This window comes from Erythrolamprus reginae, chromosome 1, assembly GCF_031021105.1.
Source record: "Erythrolamprus reginae isolate rEryReg1 chromosome 1, rEryReg1.hap1, whole genome shotgun sequence".
In the NCBI taxonomy this organism is placed as follows: domain Eukaryota; kingdom Metazoa; phylum Chordata; class Lepidosauria; order Squamata; family Dipsadidae; genus Erythrolamprus; species Erythrolamprus reginae.
In genome coordinates this window covers 90,343,912-90,362,606 of record NC_091950.1, presented here as the reverse complement: position 1 = coordinate 90,362,606, position 18,695 = coordinate 90,343,912, and the positions used below count along the sequence as shown (strand labels likewise).

Here is an 18,695-nt window from a genome sequence, read left to right as displayed (position 1 = left end):
TTTTACAGAGTAACCATATTGCCCCCCAAAATTTGGGTCCTAATTTCACCGATCTCAGAAGGATACACTGCAAATTTCTGGCAGCTGGGATGTTACTCAAGTGATATTTCTATTTCTGTGTTTCTCTAAAAAGAAGGCCTGAAAAAACAGCGAGGCCTTCTTTTTGGAGGGTTCTAATTATTGACACACCTCGAGGTGGGGGCACCGACAACCCCACCCAGCAGGAGCTCACTGTTGACCCACTTCATCTCTGACTGTTTGCTGCCACTCACATGCATTGCCCCAGCCTCCATTTTGTGTTCAGAAGCCTGCGAGGAGGCATCTGCAGCTGATAACAGAACAGAGCTCCAGATTGATCTTGAGCTCTGTTATTGGCTGCAGAGACCATCTGGCAGGCATCTGAAGGCGAAACAGAGGCCAGAGTGATGCATGCAAGTAGCTGCAGAATAATAATTAATAATAATTTATTAGATTTGTATGCCACCCCTCTCCGAAGACTCGGGGCAGCTCACAACAACATAAACAGTGTACAAATCCAATTTTTAAAAATACAATTTAGAAGAAGGCGAAGCAGGTATTGGGGTGTGTGAGCTCTGGTAGAGGAGGGCATTGTGGTGAGAGGTGCATCCACATGGATGCACCTGGTCCACCAGTCGCGGCTCTATTTGGACAGGGAGTGACTTCTCACAGTCATTGAGGGCAGCTCCAGAAACACCCATCCTCCTCCTTGTTGTGGTTAGCTCTGGCCCAGCTCCTGCCCCAAGGACTGTGGATGTGGGGGAGACATCCACATGCTGCAGGCCTGTTTTTCCCACGGTGGAATCTGCTGATGAAGGCTCCTCTGACCAAGAAGACATGAGTGACAGGGAGGAGGAGAGTGTGGCAGACAGCTCAGAAGGAGATCAATTATCTAGCTCCTCCTTGGATTCAGAACAAGAGTTAATGATACAGCCACGCATGTGGAGAGCGATGCATAGGCAACAACAACTGAGAGATTATTATCAAAGAAAATGAGGCCACCTGTGGTTGGGTGGGGCTGTGGTAATTAGTGAGGCTGCTATAAAGAGCAGCCTGTGGGTTTGGCCATTGTGGAGGATTATTTGATCGTTGTGTTTCGTGACTGCTTTACTGACTTTGACCTTTTGTGTGCTGATTTTTCCCCGCTTTGAAACTAAACCAGACAAAGTGTGTTTCACTTTGTGAAAGAAGAAGGACTGTGAATTGCCTCACAGCTGCAAGCTAAGTATCACAGAACTGATAAGGGACTTGTACAAATTACCAGTTTGTTTGGAGACGAGTGCTCTTTGCTATACCAAAAGAGGGCTTGGTTTAAGTGACTTTTCATTATAAAGAACATTGTTTTGAATTTTCAAATGTGTGTGTGTCTGAAATTTGTACCTGTGAATTGTTGGGAGAAGTCTACCAGAGAGCCCATCAGAAGACTCCTAGTTTATTTTTTACCTGTGTGCCTTGTCCCACTCCCTGCACTGTGGGGTGGGCGTGGTCTTAATTAGGGCTAATTTTGTGGGTGGGGCTTCATTTGATTGCATGCACCCAAAAACGTGATAGGGCTTCTTTTCAAGGTGGGTCGTCTTTTTGGAGAAACATGGTAGCCTTAATGATGCAGCTTCTCTTCCTCTAAAAAACCACGACACTTTAACGGAGTGAGCAAGGCGAAGAAAAAATAAAGAAAAAACGTCTTCTTTATTCGGCAAGAGCCTCCAATTTAAAGTAAATTCTTCTGCAGATAAAAAGGATTACAGAATTAATTCATAGATTCAAATGTATTGAGTTGAGCAAAACAATGAACGCAGCTTTTAAAGGATTATTCAATACATATAGAGATATTTCAAAACTGAGAAGGGGTAAGTAGCTCCTTTTTGTCTTGAGTCCATTTTGTCTGAATGAAGGTTTTTCTTTTTTGATCTAGGCCCAAGTAGGACATGGCTATCAGCCTCTTCAACTCAAGCAGGATTGGGGACTGAGACTGAGGTATTTATCAAACAAAGATACTGGATTATAATTCCCATGTTTTCCTTTTGGGAAAGGCATCTCATATTTATTTTTGCAGAAGACTTGGTCAACAATGATTTGTTAATTCCATGATGGTCTGTTTGGCTGTTTGGCTAAACATTTTAACAATCTCAAGGTTTAGTAAGCTTTCGAACTGTCTTTGCAGTCGCTTTTCTTTTTCATAACTTAGGCTTTAAGATATTATTTTACATGCTGTATTCCCTTTTCAAAATCTCAGTGGCTTCTCCTGCTGCAAGATAAGTAAGGATAAATAAGAAGGATAAAATGGAATTAAAAGACTTTAAAAGCCGGCACAAGTTTTGAAAGAAATGGAAATCACCTTCCCTGGGAAAAAAAGGCGGCACAAAATTTCAGCTTATTTCTCTTGCATTTTAATGAGTTAAAAGTAAAATGATGAAACACTTTGTGGAGAAAAGTCAGGGTGGACCAGATCTCCCCTGTACATATATACGGTAAACATGACACGGTGATACCTTCAGTTCTTCCTACCCAAAAGGTCGATTTCATAACGAAGCAGATAGGAATCTGTTTGAAGCCATCCATGTAGATAAAGTTTTATTTATTTATTTATTTTGTCCAATACAAATTGAAAGTTAAAGAGAATAAAAACGTGTAGTAGTAAATATCAGGGAAGGGATAGAAGAAGAGATATAAGAATAGAATACATCAATGAAGAGTAGAGGAAGGATATATGGATGGGGGAAAAGATATATAAAATATAGGAGAGACAATTGGACAGGGGACGGAAGGCACACTAGTGCACTTATGCTCGCCCCTTACTGACCTCTAAGGAATCTGATAAAGTTAACAGGCTTTATTGTATCAAGGCCATGTAGCAACCAGGAATGGGGGAGATAGGCAGAGTTCGAGTACAATTCACTTGAAATCCTTGATGACCAAAAACACTCTTTAAATACAACAGTAGACAGGCTGGTGCCTGTATGTAGCTCATCACTAAGAGCTGTGAGCGGAAACTTCCTATCTGCGTCAGGAAGACAACACTATTCACTGCATTGAACAAATGACTTGTGAAACTTGATTGCAAGCCCCAAATGTAATGCTTAGCAACCACACAGACAGTTCAGGCTGTCTTCCCCTGGCAAGGTCACTGCCAAGGATGTCAGGATAAAACAAGGCTTCATTTGTATTGTCCTGGGCTTCTTTGGGGAAAGGTACAGCACAAATGTGACACATAAAACTCCAAGACATAAATGAAAAAAAAACCAAAGAAAGAAGAGAACTTTGGTTTTTTTCAGTGAAAAGATCAGTAGTATTAAGGTACGCTGCAACAACATATCATTAAATCACACCGATTCTAGCTGACTATGACGACTCCTCAAAATTCTGATCTTTAAAAAAAATCGTATCAATCTTCCTCCTTCTTTTTTATATCCAGAAGAGGTAATAATTTATAAAGTCAAGGATTTGTACAGGACTTTTTGTACAGCAGGAACCAAGAGATTTATTAAAATAGACCAGATTTGCCTCCTCCCTATCCTGAAGAATTCAAGCAGGTGACATTAAAATAGATTTGTAACAGGCAAATGAAAGATGGGGAAAACACCCCCCCAAACATTTCCCACCCCTGCAAAATATGCCTGGTTTAGGGATAACAATGTCTGTGTTGGGCACAAAATGATTCTACCCAAAGGGAATCCCTGGTATGCCATTAGCAGGGGGGGGGGGGTCTAGCCGGAATTGCAAATTGGGCTCCCCACCGTGGCTCGTGAGTGCTTGCGGGGCCAGTGCGATTTCGCTTCTGCACCTGTGGAGATAGCAAAATTGCACACGAAGCCACAGGTGCACTCATGTTTCGGCATGTGTGGAAGCAAAAAAAACCTCGCTGAAACACAAGCGCACCTGTGGCTCCGTGCACAATTTTGCTATCTCCACAGGTGCAGAAGTAAAATCGCACTGGCCCCGCAAGCACTTACGAGCTGCTGAGGCAAGCCCAATTTAGCATTTCCTGGCCATTAGACACAGGTATCTGCTGTTCTGAAACTATTAAGAACAACAATGTGAGACATCACACTTTGGTGACGGGGTACATCCTGTCTGTCTCACATACTGTTACCATTGAGAAGAGCCAGTTTCTTAGGGGATGGCATTTCCCTCCAACTCTCTACATGGGGCTACCTTTGAAAAGTGTTCGGAAACTTCAGATCGTGCAGAACGCAGCCGCAAGAGCCATCGTGGGGCTTCCAAGATTCGCCCACGTTTCCTCAACACTCCGTGGCTTGCATTGGCTGCCGATCAGTTTCCGGTCACAATTCAAAGTGTTGGTCATGACCTTTAAAGCCCTACAGAGTTGGCCTTCTCCGGGTCCCGTCGACTAAACAATGTCGTTTGGCGGGCCCCAGGGGGAGAGCCTTCTCTGTGGCAGCCCCGGCCCTCTGGAACCAACTCCCCCCGGAGATTAGAATTGCCCCCACACTCCCTATCTTTCGTAAACTACTCAAGACTCCTTTATACCTCCAGGCATGGGGGAGTTGAGATATTCCTTCCCCCTAGGCCATTACAATTTATGCATGGTATGTTTGTGTGTATGTTTAGTATTATAATAAGGGTCTTTAGTTGTTTTATTATTGGATTGTCACATGCTGCTTTTATCATTGTTGTTAGCCGCCCCGAGTCTACGGAGAGGGGCGGCATACAAATCCAATAAATAATAATAATAATAATAATAATAATAATAATAATAATAATTATTATTATTATTAACTCGAAGGTTGAGATTTGAGAGTATCAATTATGCCTGTATATATGGAAGAGGAGGGGTGATGGCTCAGGGGTTAAGATGCTGGACTTGTTGGTTGGAAAGCCGACAGTCCAGGTTTGAGACCAGGGGTTGGTTCCACTTACCTTCCCTACTGGTTCACATTGTGATGGGAGTACATGTTTTGCACATGGATGCTCTCTTCGCTCGCAAGCACAGAGGTTTCTTTGCCAGGCTGCGATGATTGGTGAACTGGTTTGGCAGCATGGACAGCCAGCCATCTCTGCTGGTTTGATGAGCGGGTGCAAACTTCCCCCACCGTGATGGGTAAACTGGTCCGAACCAGCAGCAACCCGCCTATCAGGCCGAAAGCCATCATGGTTAGAGACTTTGGCCTGCCACAGTAAAATAGTATTACGGGTACTGGGAGGGATGGTTGCATGAGAGGGAAAGTTACTAGCCACAACAAATTCCTTTCTTAGAGTCCAAGGTCATTTTTTGTTCTGCAGTCACAGATGTAAGTAGGTGGTTAGTGAAATCCCTGCACTCAGACTGGTCCTCATAATGAACTTGTGGGTGTAGGGATGGGGGATGAACCTTAACCTGGGTGGGGAATTGGAAGTTAGTTAATTTCGGGATTGGCAATGGTTTGACCAACATGGCTCTGTTAATAAATCGAACCTTGGATGAGAGAATTGGATTGGAATTTGATTTATTTCCCAGATGCTCTTTGGGGCACTGACACCCCCATTGTTTGAGACCTGCATGTCATGTGATGGGGTGAACCCCTGTCCTGCCAACCTAGCAGTTTGAAATCATGCAAATGCAAGTAGATAAATAGGTACCACGTCATTAGGAAGGCAACAGCGCTCTGTGACTTCATGCTGGCCACATGACAGGGGAAACATCTTTGGAGGGCGCTAGCTCAACAGTCCTTAAGATGGAGATGAGCACCTTCCCCTATAGTTGGCAACAACTAGTGGAATAAATTCTGCAGGGATTCCTTTTTTATATGGAACAGGGCAATAAAAGTGGAGTATAGTTGGCATAAAAACTCTGGTTAATCCCTTTTAAATCAGTGTCAAAACTTTTTGAAATTATTTTGCATCTATTTCCATGTTCAGGAATGTAATATTTGGATCACTGCCCCTATATAGGATCAGTCTCAAATGCTCATAAGCTTCTTTTCTGTTTTTTTTAAAGTATTAAAAAGGTACACAATAAAAATACTTCATGTCAGGCTGAAGCCATTGTTTTGAGTTAGAGACTTTGGCCTGCCACAAGTAGAATAGTACTGTGAGAATTGGGGAGAGGTGGTTGCACGAGAGGGAAAAATACTAGCCACAACAAATTCTTTCAAGAGATTCAATGTCATCCTTTGTTCAGCACCATCCAGAAGTACAGGGGAGGATCGTGGACGTTGAGAGAACCGGAGTGGTCCATGTGATGAACTTGTGGGTCAAGGGTTGAATCTTAACCTGGGTGGTGAACTGTAGGGCAAGTTAGTATCGGGTTGACTAGAGTTCGTAATTAACATGGCTCTGTTGATAAATTGGAATTTGGAAGAAGGCCAAGATTTGGATTCTGATTTATTTCTCAGATGCTAATTAGAATGCTGAAACTTCACTTTCCTTGTTTATTTACCAAGGAGTTCAAAATCTAAGAAAAATTATGTATTTCTGGATGAAAAAGACCTTTTTTTCTTAAATAAAAAATTCTAGCTCCCCACTTGCCCCTTACGCTTAAGAAATGGGCTTGTGTCCATAAGCATGTGAGACAGTGCCAAGACAAATATAATTTTTAGTGTCAATCCTATATTTAAGTCTGCAGTTATTGAAACCCTCAAGATTGATGATCATTTTTACAAGAAAGTGCAGTGACTCCCTAGTAGAATCCTCTGAAAGATTGTCCTGTATCTTGAAAGGGATTCAGAAATTATCTCGGTGGTATACCAAGCAATGGCAAAATGTAGATTAGTAATAACGCATTGCAGCTGTTTTATAATTTACTTTCATTCTTGGCTAGTGTTTGTAATGGGCAATCACAATCAGACATCTTCACTCCATATCTGTTAAAATATAGTTATGTTACGCGTATCATCCCTCTCTATTCTTATCACCTGAACAAGCTATAAATACAAATCATATTTGAGTTAGCTCCTTTGGACAGGCATAATTCCAGTAAATTTTGATTTGTTCCATTATGATAATAATTAACTGACACTAGATGTTTTCCAGTCTCCTATTTATAATCACACTGGAGCAAGAAAAAGGGGGGATGTGCTCTTTATACATAAACAGGAGAGTTAGCAATAGCATTAGCACTTAAGACTTATGTATTGCTTCATAGTGCTTTATGGCACTCTCTGCATAATTTACAGAGTCAACATATTGCCCCCAACAATATTGCTCTTCATTTTACTGACCTCGAACTCTTGGCAGTCAGCAGAATGAGTCTGTAATACTTTGTTCTAACTACTGCACCACCAGGTCTCAAGTTAACATCAAACTATGATTTAATATTGGATTTGAATGCAGCTTTTTTTTTTTTAGAAAAACAACCTTTGTTAAAGAGGAATTCCATTATCCAATCTGACAAAATGTATAGAGATATTGCCATTTTTAAAAAACTTTGTTTAGTTTAAACTTCATTTAAGAGCAAAGTCAAAGCAAAACAATATAATCCTTGTAGGATTTTGAGTGATATTTTAACACTCAAAAAAGTGTGAGAACTGTATTTACACAAATTATTCTCTACTTAAAAAAGAATCTTCTTTTTCCACATATGGAACAAATAGATGATGACGATGAAGAGGATGATAATGACAATAGTAATAAACTTGTGCTGGTTTTACTTTTGTATTTTTCACACTGCAGTTTTTCCTTTGCATTGATTTATTTGCTGTGTATAAATAACTATATATATTTATATATATTTAATTCTGCAGTGCTAAAAGCTTTTATGTTAATTACACAAAGAGATTTGCCATATTCAAAATATACACATCACATAGAATATCTTTACAGCTTGTTCTCCTTGTTCTTTTTGTCGTTGTTGTTTTTTGGTAGCCCAGAGAGGTGTATTACTTGCTACATGCTCCAGTTTTCAACTGTAGTTTTCGTCTGTGTGTCCGTATGTGTTGGTGTCATGTCTATATGGGTTATGTTTGCACTTAAAATACAATAGCACTATAACTCTAAAACAAAGTGAAAAATGATCATTAAATGTTCATATAGAGTAAAAAATATAGAGCATTTTCAACTTCAGCTTTGATATGGCATGAAAGTTGAACCTGTAATTTTTCCCCCCAGCCCCTTTCTTTGTGTTAAAAAATAAAAATAGATCAGGTAAGATTCACCCTCCTCAAATTTAAAAAACAAACAAACACCCACCCCAATGTTTTATAAGATCGTTATTTGAATATATGATATTTCGTAAAGTGGAAGAAATGAACATTGTGGAGTCTTACAGCAGAATTCAACAAATGGGTACTTCCGGAACTGCTGATGTTTCTGATTTGAGTGAACGATTGATGCTGTTGGCTTTATTTTAATATCTGTCTTGACTTTTTATAATGATAATTTTGCCCTTCTTGAAGCCCGGTCATCCTTTAACCTGGGCAGTTCTGGAAAATTGATAGTGAGCAGCCACTCCTGGTTTAGACGACCCTCTTAGGACTGGTGTTCAGTGAGGTATCAGAGGAGGAGAAGGCCTCCTTTCTGGCTTGAAATCCCTCCATGACTTAGAAGCCCTTGATGTAGCAATAGGCCTCCAGGGTGGCAAATAAAATGTACAATAGCCACAGACTTACAAAAAGCAAAGTTGTGGCAAGTCTGCACCCTTTAGGGCCTCCTAGTTCTCCTCCAAAATGAGGCCTTCTTCGGTACAATAGCACGCTGATGCAGACGAAAGCAAAAATGGTGAAGAGTGTCACAGAGAAGGCAAGAGTGCCGGCCGACACATGGAACTCCTCTCCTCGAGAAGCCCAGTAGAGGGCAGCTACTGACCATGCCAGTCCGATGCCCAAGAAGACGTTGACTGCGTTGCTGCCTGTGACGTTGCCGATGGAAGCATCTGCATGAATGTCTTGAACAGCAGCTGCTTTGCTAGCAAAAGTATCTGGAAGGGAAAAGGAAACCAATGCATGAATAACAGTTCAAGCAGCCTTCCCAGTACAGTGATACCTCGTCTTACAAACGCCTCGTCATACAAACTTTTCAAGATACAAACCTGGGGTTTCAGATTTTTTTGCCTCTTCTTACAAACTATTTTCACCTTACAAATCCACCACCGCCGCTGGGATGCTCCGCCTCCGGACTTCCATTGCCAGCGAAGCACCCGTTTTTGCGCTGCTGGGATTCCCCTGAGGCTCCCCTCCATGGGAAACCCCACCTCTGGACTTCTGTGTTTTTGTGATGCTGCAGGGGAATCCCAGCAGCGCAAAAAAGGGGGCTTCGCTGGCAACAGAAGTTCGGAGGTGGGGTTTCCCAGTGAGGGGAACCTCAGTGAAATCACAGCATTGCAAAAACACAGAGGTCCGGAGGTGGGGTTTCGAGGACTTCGGTGTTTTTGTGATGCTGCGATTTCACTGATGCTCCCTTCGCTGGGAAACCTCACCTCCGGACTTCCATTGGCAGCGAAGCGCTGGTTTTTGTGATGCTGGGATTCCCCTGTAGCATCACAAAAACACAGAAGTCTGGAGGTGGGGTTTCCTATGGAGGGGAACCTCAGGGGATTCCCAGCAGTGCTTCAGCTGGCAAAAGAGGTGAATTTTGGGCTTGCACGCATTAATCGCTTTTCCAATGATTCCTATGGGAAACATTGTTTCGTCTTACAAACTTTTCACCATAAGAACCTCATCTTCGGAGAGGGGCGATATACAAATCCAATAAATAAATGAATGAATGAATGAATGAATGAACGAACAAACAAACAAACAAACAAACAAATAAATCAATCAATCCCGGAACCAATTACGTTTGTAAGACAAGATATCACTGTATAAAGAAAGACAAACGTGGTCCTGGCACGAAGAAGATGGGGATGCTTTTTAGGGCAAAAAAAGAAACAGCCAACAGCATTAAGATAATGAGACAGCTCACATGAAAGTGAAGGGCACTTAACAGATTAACAGAGTTGGAAGGGACCTTGTAGGTCATCTAGTCCAACCCACCTGCTCAAGCAAGGGACCCTACACCTGGGGTAGGCCAAGTTGGGTCTTCTATGACATGTGGACTTCAACTCCCAGAATTCCTGAGCTAGCATGATTGGCTCAGGAATTCTGGAAGTTGAAGTCCACAAGTCATAGAAGAGCCAACTTTGCCTACCCCTGCCCTACATTGACAAATGGCTGTCCGATTTCCTCTTGAAAGTCTCAAGTGCTGGAGCTCTCACAATCTCCGAAGGCCAACTGTTCCATTAGTTGATCGCTCTCACTGTCAGAAAGTTTCTCCTTATTTTCCAGGTTGAATCTCTGCTTGGTCAATTTCCATCAATTATTCCTTGTCTGGCTTTCTGGTGCTTTGGAAAATAGCCTGACCACTTCCCCTCTGTGGCAGCCCCTCAGGTATTGGAACACTGCTATTATGTCTCCCCTGGTCCTTCTCTTTGCTAGATTGGCCAAGCTCAGTTCCTGCAACCTCTCTTCATATGCTTTAGCTTCCAGGCCCAGTTCAGGGGTGGGTTCCAAAAACTTATACTGCCAGTCTGTAGGCATGGCTTTATTTTGTAGGTGTGGCTTAATTTCATTCATTCATTCATTCATTCATTCATTCATTCATTCATTCATTCATTCATTCATTCATTCGAGTTGAAAGGGACCTTGCAGGTCATCAAGTCCAAACCTCTGCTCACTTCTTAGTCCAATCAATCGCACCAGTGATATCTCATTAAGAGAACAAGTTCTTAACCTTTCTCAACCTAGTTGGTGGGATGTGTAGCTGGTCACATCACATCTATTTCACAAGTATTTCTATAGGGGGGGCTGCACTCCTGCACTCACTCCCACTTGTCCCTATTTAGCTGGGGATCTTATTCTCTTCCATTCATGGAAAAAAATAACCATAAACGTCCCTCTTAGACTTCCACTGTGAAATTTGGTGAGATTAGTAAGTGGAATTAGGAATAACCTGCATGTCTTTCCCCCACCCACTTTCAAGGTCTCTAGGGTTTCTTTATTCGTTCATTTGTTAAGATCGGTGTTTGTGAACTTCACATCTTGAAGATGTGTGCACTTCAGTTGTCAGGGATCCCCAGTCAACCATGCATCTATACATCTTCAAGTTGCCACGGTTGAGAAACACCAGTTTACAGGAATGCCTGAAGAGTCACCAATCACGATAACCTGCTCCTTTCATGTGAGGTACTCCAAAGAAGAACCATACATTCAAATGTTTCCTTCTCACACTTCCATTTGCACCCAGAGAGACTTGATAGGTAAATTGAAAATGGACAGTAGAAATGTTTGTGGAGGGATGAGTATGTGGCTTCCAACTTTCTCTGGTACAGATAATGGTTAAAAAAATACATCAAATTGTACTCTAAAATTAACAATTGTCTATATTATATTTACCGTATACAATGGTACCTCTACCTACGAATGCCTCTACTTACAAACATTTCTAGAAAAGAATCGGGTGTTCAAGATTTTTTTTTGCCTCTTCTCAAGAACCATTTTCAACTCACAAACCCGAGCCTCTGAAACTGTAACCAGAAAAGGCAGGGAGAAGCCTCCGTGGCGCCTCTCTAGGAATCTCCTGGAAGGAAACAGGGCCTCCACCCTCCCTGTGGTTTCTCCAATAGCATGCATTATTTGCTTTTACATTGATTCCTATGGGAAAAATTGCTTCTTCTTACAAACCTTTCTACTTAAGAACTTGGTCACAGAATGAATTAAGTTTGTAAGTACAGGTACCACTGTATTTTGGACTGTAAGACACACCTTAGTTTTTGGGGAGGAAAATAAGCAAAAAAAATTCTGCCTACCAGCATCCATCTGTCTAGCATCCTTAGCAAACAGCTTGAAACAGGTATATTAGCCTTGCACAGCTTCATTTGAAAGGCTGTTTTTTCAGCTTTGCAAAGCTCCATTTCAGAGGTTGTTTTCAGCCTTGCAAAATTCCATTTCAGAGGCTGTTTTCAGCCTCCGAAACCTCTGTTTGAGAGGCTGGGTGGGGCTACATTTGGTGTATAAGATGCACCAGATTTTCATCCTCTTTTATACTCTTAAAAATACGGTATGTTTTTTCCTCCTTTTTTGGCACTTCCTTTTGCTGGTTTGCTTACTTTTTATTCACAGTTTGAAATTTAATCGAATCATATTTTTTAAAGAGGCAGATGTTTCTGCAGGAGTGGGTGGTGGTGTCAAAATCAGCAAAATCGCAAGTGGGACCACAGATGATGCTGAGGAACAGTATTTGGCAGCATGTGCAACCCTATTTATATTCAGTGGAGCAAAGGACAAAAGTACTACATTGATTTTGGATGGTGTCCCATGGCTTTTGACTGTCTTGACTATCGAAATTATATGTAGCATTTAGTCTTAGTAGCAACAGGGCTTGTTAAATGATAGCTGTGTTTATATGCTACCATTTTGCATAAAATATCTTGAATTGTGGTTTTTTTTTTAGCATAAGAATGAAAACAATTAGAAATCTGTTTGGTGGAAGTGACTTATTTGTTACTGAATTTGGTAGCAATATGCACAGCCAAGGCCATTAATTTTGTGCAAAGAAGGAAAATATGGAAATGTTCCCTACTCCATAAACAAATCCTACCCAAAATATTTTAAAGAAGCTTTTCTAACAGTTTCTTTGTTAAGTTCAGCCAGAATATTTGTAACAGACTTCTTGAGAGGCACTTTATCATTTGCTGACATTCTTTTCTTATGTATACATACATCTGTTTGGAAGGCACAATACATCATAAATTCCAAAAAGGCTGATGCGTGATGCAAAATATTTCTTCATTATTTTTCCTACTTGACAGCCCTCCAAAGAGTTAAGTAAGGCAAACATACAGTAATTTTGTCTTTTTGCTTTTCCTTATAAAAATTCTGTGACTGATTTTCAGGTGCCCCGTTTATTCACTTTGTCTAAGCCTGGATTATTTTTTAAACATCATTTTTGGAGGTCATTTCTCGGAAGCTGCAGATAACCCCATGAAAGCTTGCAATCGTTGTACAGGTGAAACTAAAAAAATTAGAATATCTTGCAAACATTCATTTATTTCAGTAATGTAACTTAAAAGGTGAAACTTAACATATGAAAGATATTCATAACAGTAAAGGCAAGATAGTTCAAGCCGTGATTTGTGATAATTGTGATGATTATGGGGTACGGCTCATGAAAACCCCAAATCCCCCATCTCAGAAAATTAGAATATTATATTCAATCAATTAAAAAAGGGTTGTACATATAACAATATCGGACTTCTGAAAAGTATAACATGCATATGTACTCAGTACTTCACTTGGGCCCCTTTTGCAACAATTACTGCCTCAATGCGGCGTGTCATGGATGCTATCAGCCTGTGGCACTGCTGAGGTTTTATGGAAGACCAGGATGCTTCAATAGTGGCCTTCAGCTCTTCTGCATTGTTCCATGTCATGTTTCCCATCTTTCTCTTCGCAATGCCCCATAGATTCTCTATGGGGTTCAGGTGAGTTTGCTGGCCAATCAAGGACAGTAATCCACAGTCATTGAAGCAGGTGTTGGTGCTTTGGGCAGTGTGGGCAGGTGCCAAGTCCTGATGGAAAATTTAAATCACCATCCCCATAAAAGTTCGTATGCGGATGGAAACATGGAGTGCTCCAAAATGGAAACTTTTGCATCTCATTTGGAAACCAAGAACCCAGAATATGGAGGAAGAATGGAGAGGCACACACTGCAAGATGCTTGAGGTCCAGTGTAACGTTTCCACAGTCTCTGTTGATTTGGGGAGCCATGTCTTCTGCTGCTATTCGTCCACTGTGCTTCATTCAGTCTAGGGTCAACACAGCCGTCTACCGGGAGATTTTGGAGCACTCCATGCTTCCATCTGGATACGAGCTTTATGGGGATGTTGACTTCAATTTGCCAGCAGGACTTGTCACCTGCCCACACTGCCCAAAGCACCAAAACCTGAGATTACTGTTCTTGATTGGCCAGCAAACTCACCTGACCTGAACCCCATAGAGAATCTATGGAGCATCGCCAAGGGAAAGATGAGAGACATGACACGAAACAATTCAGAAGAGCTGAAGGCCACTATTGAAGCATCCTGGTCTTCCATAACCTCAGCAATGCCACAGGCTGATAGCACAATGTCACGCCACATTGAGGCAATAATTACTGCAAAAGGGGCCCAAACCAACTACTGAGTACCACTGTTCATTGTAAGCTGCGCGCGTGCGCACAAGCCCCCCCAAATACCCCCTCACACACTCTTTTCCACAGGCGCGCACTCCCCATCCCCCTGCCAGCCTGCGGGAAGGGGGCGGGGAGGTGATGGCAGTAGACATGGGTGGAAGGAAAGGGAGCCACAGCTGCCCCTGCCTCCCCATGGTGCCTCCAGCCCCCTCGTGCCCCTGGCCTCACGGCGCTGCCCCCTGCCCGCCAGATCTGCCCCCTCTCCAGCTTTCTCCTCCTCTGCCTCCTGCCTTGGGGCGCGACTTCTCCTGTGGCAGTCACTGTAGCGGCTGCGGCTCCTCCTCATCCACACTCCCAGCCAGGGGGCTGCGAGAGAGGGTTTTCTCTGTGTGCTTCAGGAATGCCCGTCCCGCCCATCTCGCAGCCCCTTCACTGAGAGAGCTTTTATCCCGGACTTTCAGCAAGGGGGCTGCAGTAGAGGCAGGGCAGGTGTTCCCGAAGTGCTCGGAGAAAGTGCTCTCACAGCCCCCTCACTGACAGAGAGAGAGGGGGGGAGGGAGAGAGAAAGTAAGTGAGAAAGAGAGAGAGGGGGGGGAGAGAGAGATAGCAAGAGAGATAGAAAGATAGAGTGAGAGAGAAAGAAAGCAATAGAGAGAGAGAGAGAAAGAAAACAAGAAAGAGTGAGAGAGAGAGAAAGAGAGAGAGAAAGAGAGAGAAATGACTCTTGATTTAAAGCATATGGTAAAAAGCACCCAAATAATAACAGAGAAAAAAAAAACCCCAGCCGTTTGTGTGTGTATGTGTGTGTGTGTGTGAACTCTTGAACCATTTCCAATAGCCCTCACCTGTTATTGGAAATGGTTCAAGAGTTCACACACACACACACACACACACACACACACACACAAGGGGGGAGGAGACAGGGGTAGAACAAGAGAAGATAGTAATAATAGTAATAGATTTTGGTTTTGTTTTATTATTAATTTCTTTTAATAAAAAAGAAGGGAATTTTTTTCTTGTTTGTTTGTTTGTTTATTCATTCATTCATTCATTTATTTATACTGCTATGCCACCCAGTCCCAAAGGTACTGCCGCTCAGACACTATACTTTTCCCCCCACACCCAAAAAAAATTAGAGGGAACATTGCTGACTACATATGCAAACTTATACTTTTCAAAAGTCCGATGTTGTTTTACGTACAACCCTTTTTTAAATTGATTAAATATAATATTCTAATTTTCTGAGATGGGGGATTTGGGGTTTTCATGAGCTGTACCCCATAATCATCACAATTATGACAAATCACGACTTGAACTATCCTGCCTTCCCTATCATGAATATTTCTCATATATTAAGTTTCACCTTTTAAGTTACATTACTGAAATAAATGAATGTTTGCCCGATATTCTAATTTTTCGATTTTCACCTGTAAGTGATGGAATAGTTAGAAGCCATTGTGGTGCTACCCTCCTATTTTAAACTCACCTGGGACTGAAGTGCCAAAGGCCACGAAGACCACAGCAGTCACAGAATCCTTGAGGCCAATTGTGCAGCCAAAGTGGGAGGCCAGATCTCCAATGACGGCAGTGAGCATACCAATGATCAGGATGGACACAATGAAGCAGGCCCAGCCGTTGCAATACTCTGTTGGAGGTACGCAGGCAAAGAGCACTTTCCAGAAGACCGTCAGGAAATGCATGACATAATCAAAGCAGGAGGGCAGGCGCTCCTCACCAGACTCATCCTCATCCTCTTCGCCTGCTGTAGGGAAGACAACACAGAGAGCTTCAAGTCAGTGGATGCTATGCATAACCCCTATGGTCCAAACCTAGAAACAGTGAAAGGATAACAAGTCATAGAACCACTGCTTTATTGGGTTCTTCTTGACGGCATAGTGGCTTTATTCATTTCTCAGAAAACTTCGCTTTCAAATATGAGCTGGGGTGGCGCAGTGGGTAGAGTGCATTACTGCAGGGCACTAAAGCTGACTGCTAGATCTGCAGGTCAGCGGTTCAAATCTCATCACCGGCTCAAGGTTGACTCAGCCTTCCATCCTTCCGAGGTGGCGAAAATGAGGACCCAGATTGTGGGGGCAATAGGCTGGCTCTGTTAAAAAGTGTTATTGCTAACAGGTTGCAAACCACCCTGAGTCTAAGGAGAAGGGCGGCATAAATTTTTTTAAAAAATAAAAAAATAGATAGATAGATAGATAGACAGACAGACAGACAGACAGACAGACAGACATATAGATAATGGATAGATAGATAGATAGATAGATAGACAGACAGACAGACAGACAGACAGATAATAAATAAATAAATAGATAGACAGACAGACAGACAGACATATAGATAATGGATAGATAGACAGACAGACAGACAGACAGACAGACATATAGATAATGGATAGATAGATAGATAGATAGATAGATAGATAGATAGATAGACAGACAGACAGACAGACAGATAATAAATAAATAGATTGATAGACAGACAGACAGACAGACAGATAGCTAGATAATAAATAAATAAATAAACAAATAAACAAACAAACAAATAAATAAATAAATAAATATGCACATCAGATGAACAGGACCCAGATAATACAGTTTTCCAAACCTTTTCACCATATGTACGTGCTCAAACAGTGTCAATTACTGATCTGTCCCTTGAAAAGGTTCTCTATGAAAACAGCCATTTAGATAAAAGTCTGTAGAGAATCTCTGTCATCCAGGTCATGGTTGTCCCAAAGGTGCTTTTTCAGGAGGCAACTGAACCTTCTTGTTCTTTCTTTGAAGACGTTTCGCTTCTCATCCAAGAGGCTTCTTCAGCTCTGACTGAAGGGTGGGAAAGGGAAGGATTTGTATCCTTTTCTTCCATTCCCCACCTTGCCATGTTTTCAACAGAAAAAAACAACAAGAAAGTCCCGTTGCCTACTGAAAAAGCACCTTTGGGACAACCATTTGGATAGTTAATGAGTCTCCGGAGAGGGGTGGCATACAAATCTAATTAATAATAATAATAATAATAATAATAATAATAATAATAATAATAATAACTATTATTATTATTATTATTATTATTATTATTATTATTATTATTATTATTATTATTATGTTTCATAGAAGAATAACTTTCTTGCCTGCCCCATATGGTCCACAGCCATTTTTGTATTTAGAACCATCATCTGATCAAAAAGGGAACATTCCAGGCTAAGGGGTAAATTTATTTTATTTATTTATTTTATTTATTTATTTATTTATTATTTATTTATTTATTTATTTATTATTTTATTTTATTTTATTTTATTTTATTTTATTTTATTTTATTTTATTTTATTTTATTTTATTTTATTTTATTTTATTTTATTTTATTTTATTTTATTTTATTTTATTTTATTTTTTATTTTTTAATTTATTTATTTATTTATTTATTTATTTATTTATTTATTTATTTATTTAGTTAGTTAGTTAGTTAGTTAGTTAGTTAGTTAGTTAGTTAGTCCAATAGAAACTGAAAGTTAAGGAGAATAAAAACGTGTAGTAGTAAATATCAGGGAAGGGATAGAAGAAGAATAATGAGCCGGGGTGGCGCAGCAGGTAGAGTGCTGTACTGCAGGCCAATGAAGCTGACTCTAGATCTGAAGGTGAGCGGTTCAAATCTCATCACCGGCTCAAGATTGACTCAGCCTTCCATCCTTCTGAGGTAGGTAAAATGAGGACCCAGATTGTGGGGGCAATATGCTGGCTCTGTTAAAAAGTGCTATTGCTAACATGTTGTAAGCCGCCCTGAGTCTAAGGAGAAGGGCGGCATAAAAATTGAATAAATAAAATAAATAAATAAATAAATAAATAAAGAGATATGAGAATAGAATACATCAATGAAGAGTAGAGGAAGGATATATGGATGGGAGAAAAGATATATAAAATATAGGAGAGACAATTGGACAGGGGACGGAAGGCACACTAGTGCACATGCTCGCCCCTTACTGACCTCTAAGGAATCTGGAGAAGTCAACCATGGAAAGTCTAAGGGAAAAATGTTGGGGGTTGACACCACGGAGTCTGGTAATGAGTTCCACGCTTCAACAACTCGATTGCTAAAGTCATATTTTTTACAGTCAAGTTTGGAGCGGTTGATATTAAGTTTGAACCTGTTGTGTGCTCTTGTGTTATTGCGGTTGAAGCTGAAGTAGTTGTTGACAGGCAGGATGTTGCAGCATATGATCTTGTGGGCAATACTTAGATCATGTTTAAGACGTCGTAGTTCTAAGCTTTCTAAGGCTATCTGCTACTTCTTTCCTGATCTTCAGGTTATTGGGTAGCTCCCAAGAAGCTTCAGCGTGTCTTCCAGTAAGTTATTTAAGAAAGTCATATACAACTAGCTGCTTTCTAGAGCTATGCAGTAGGGCTGGAATTGTCATAATATACACGGAGGCCAGCAAATTAGGAAACCTCTATCTAGTGCTATGCTGGTGTTTGATCCAGAAATTTGTCTTGTTTTTGTCTTCACATTTCCTATCTTCCTATGGACATTGTGTCAGGCCCAAGCCATCATTTGAGTAGAGACTTTGGTCTGCCACAAGTAGAGTAGTTCTG

General features: G+C 41.2%; 1 protein-coding gene across 11 annotated transcripts in view; it reads right to left on the bottom strand.

Annotated features, from left to right (window-relative positions):
• Positions 1-8,492: 8,492 nt before the first annotated feature.
• Positions 8,493-18,695, bottom strand: part of SLC8A3 (solute carrier family 8 member A3) — a 213,662-nt gene continuing 203,459 nt past the window's right edge. For 10 of the 11 annotated variants that reach the window (XM_070734538.1, XM_070734523.1, XM_070734513.1 and 7 more), the window contains 2 exons: positions 15,584-15,859; positions 8,493-8,869 (listed from right to left, as the gene is read on the bottom strand). In XM_070734538.1, the coding sequence (XP_070590639.1) occupies positions 8,493-8,869; positions 15,584-15,859 (653 nt within the window). The remainder of the gene's footprint in view (positions 8,870-15,583; positions 15,860-18,695) is intronic. The other variant, XM_070734575.1, reaches the window with a different exon arrangement.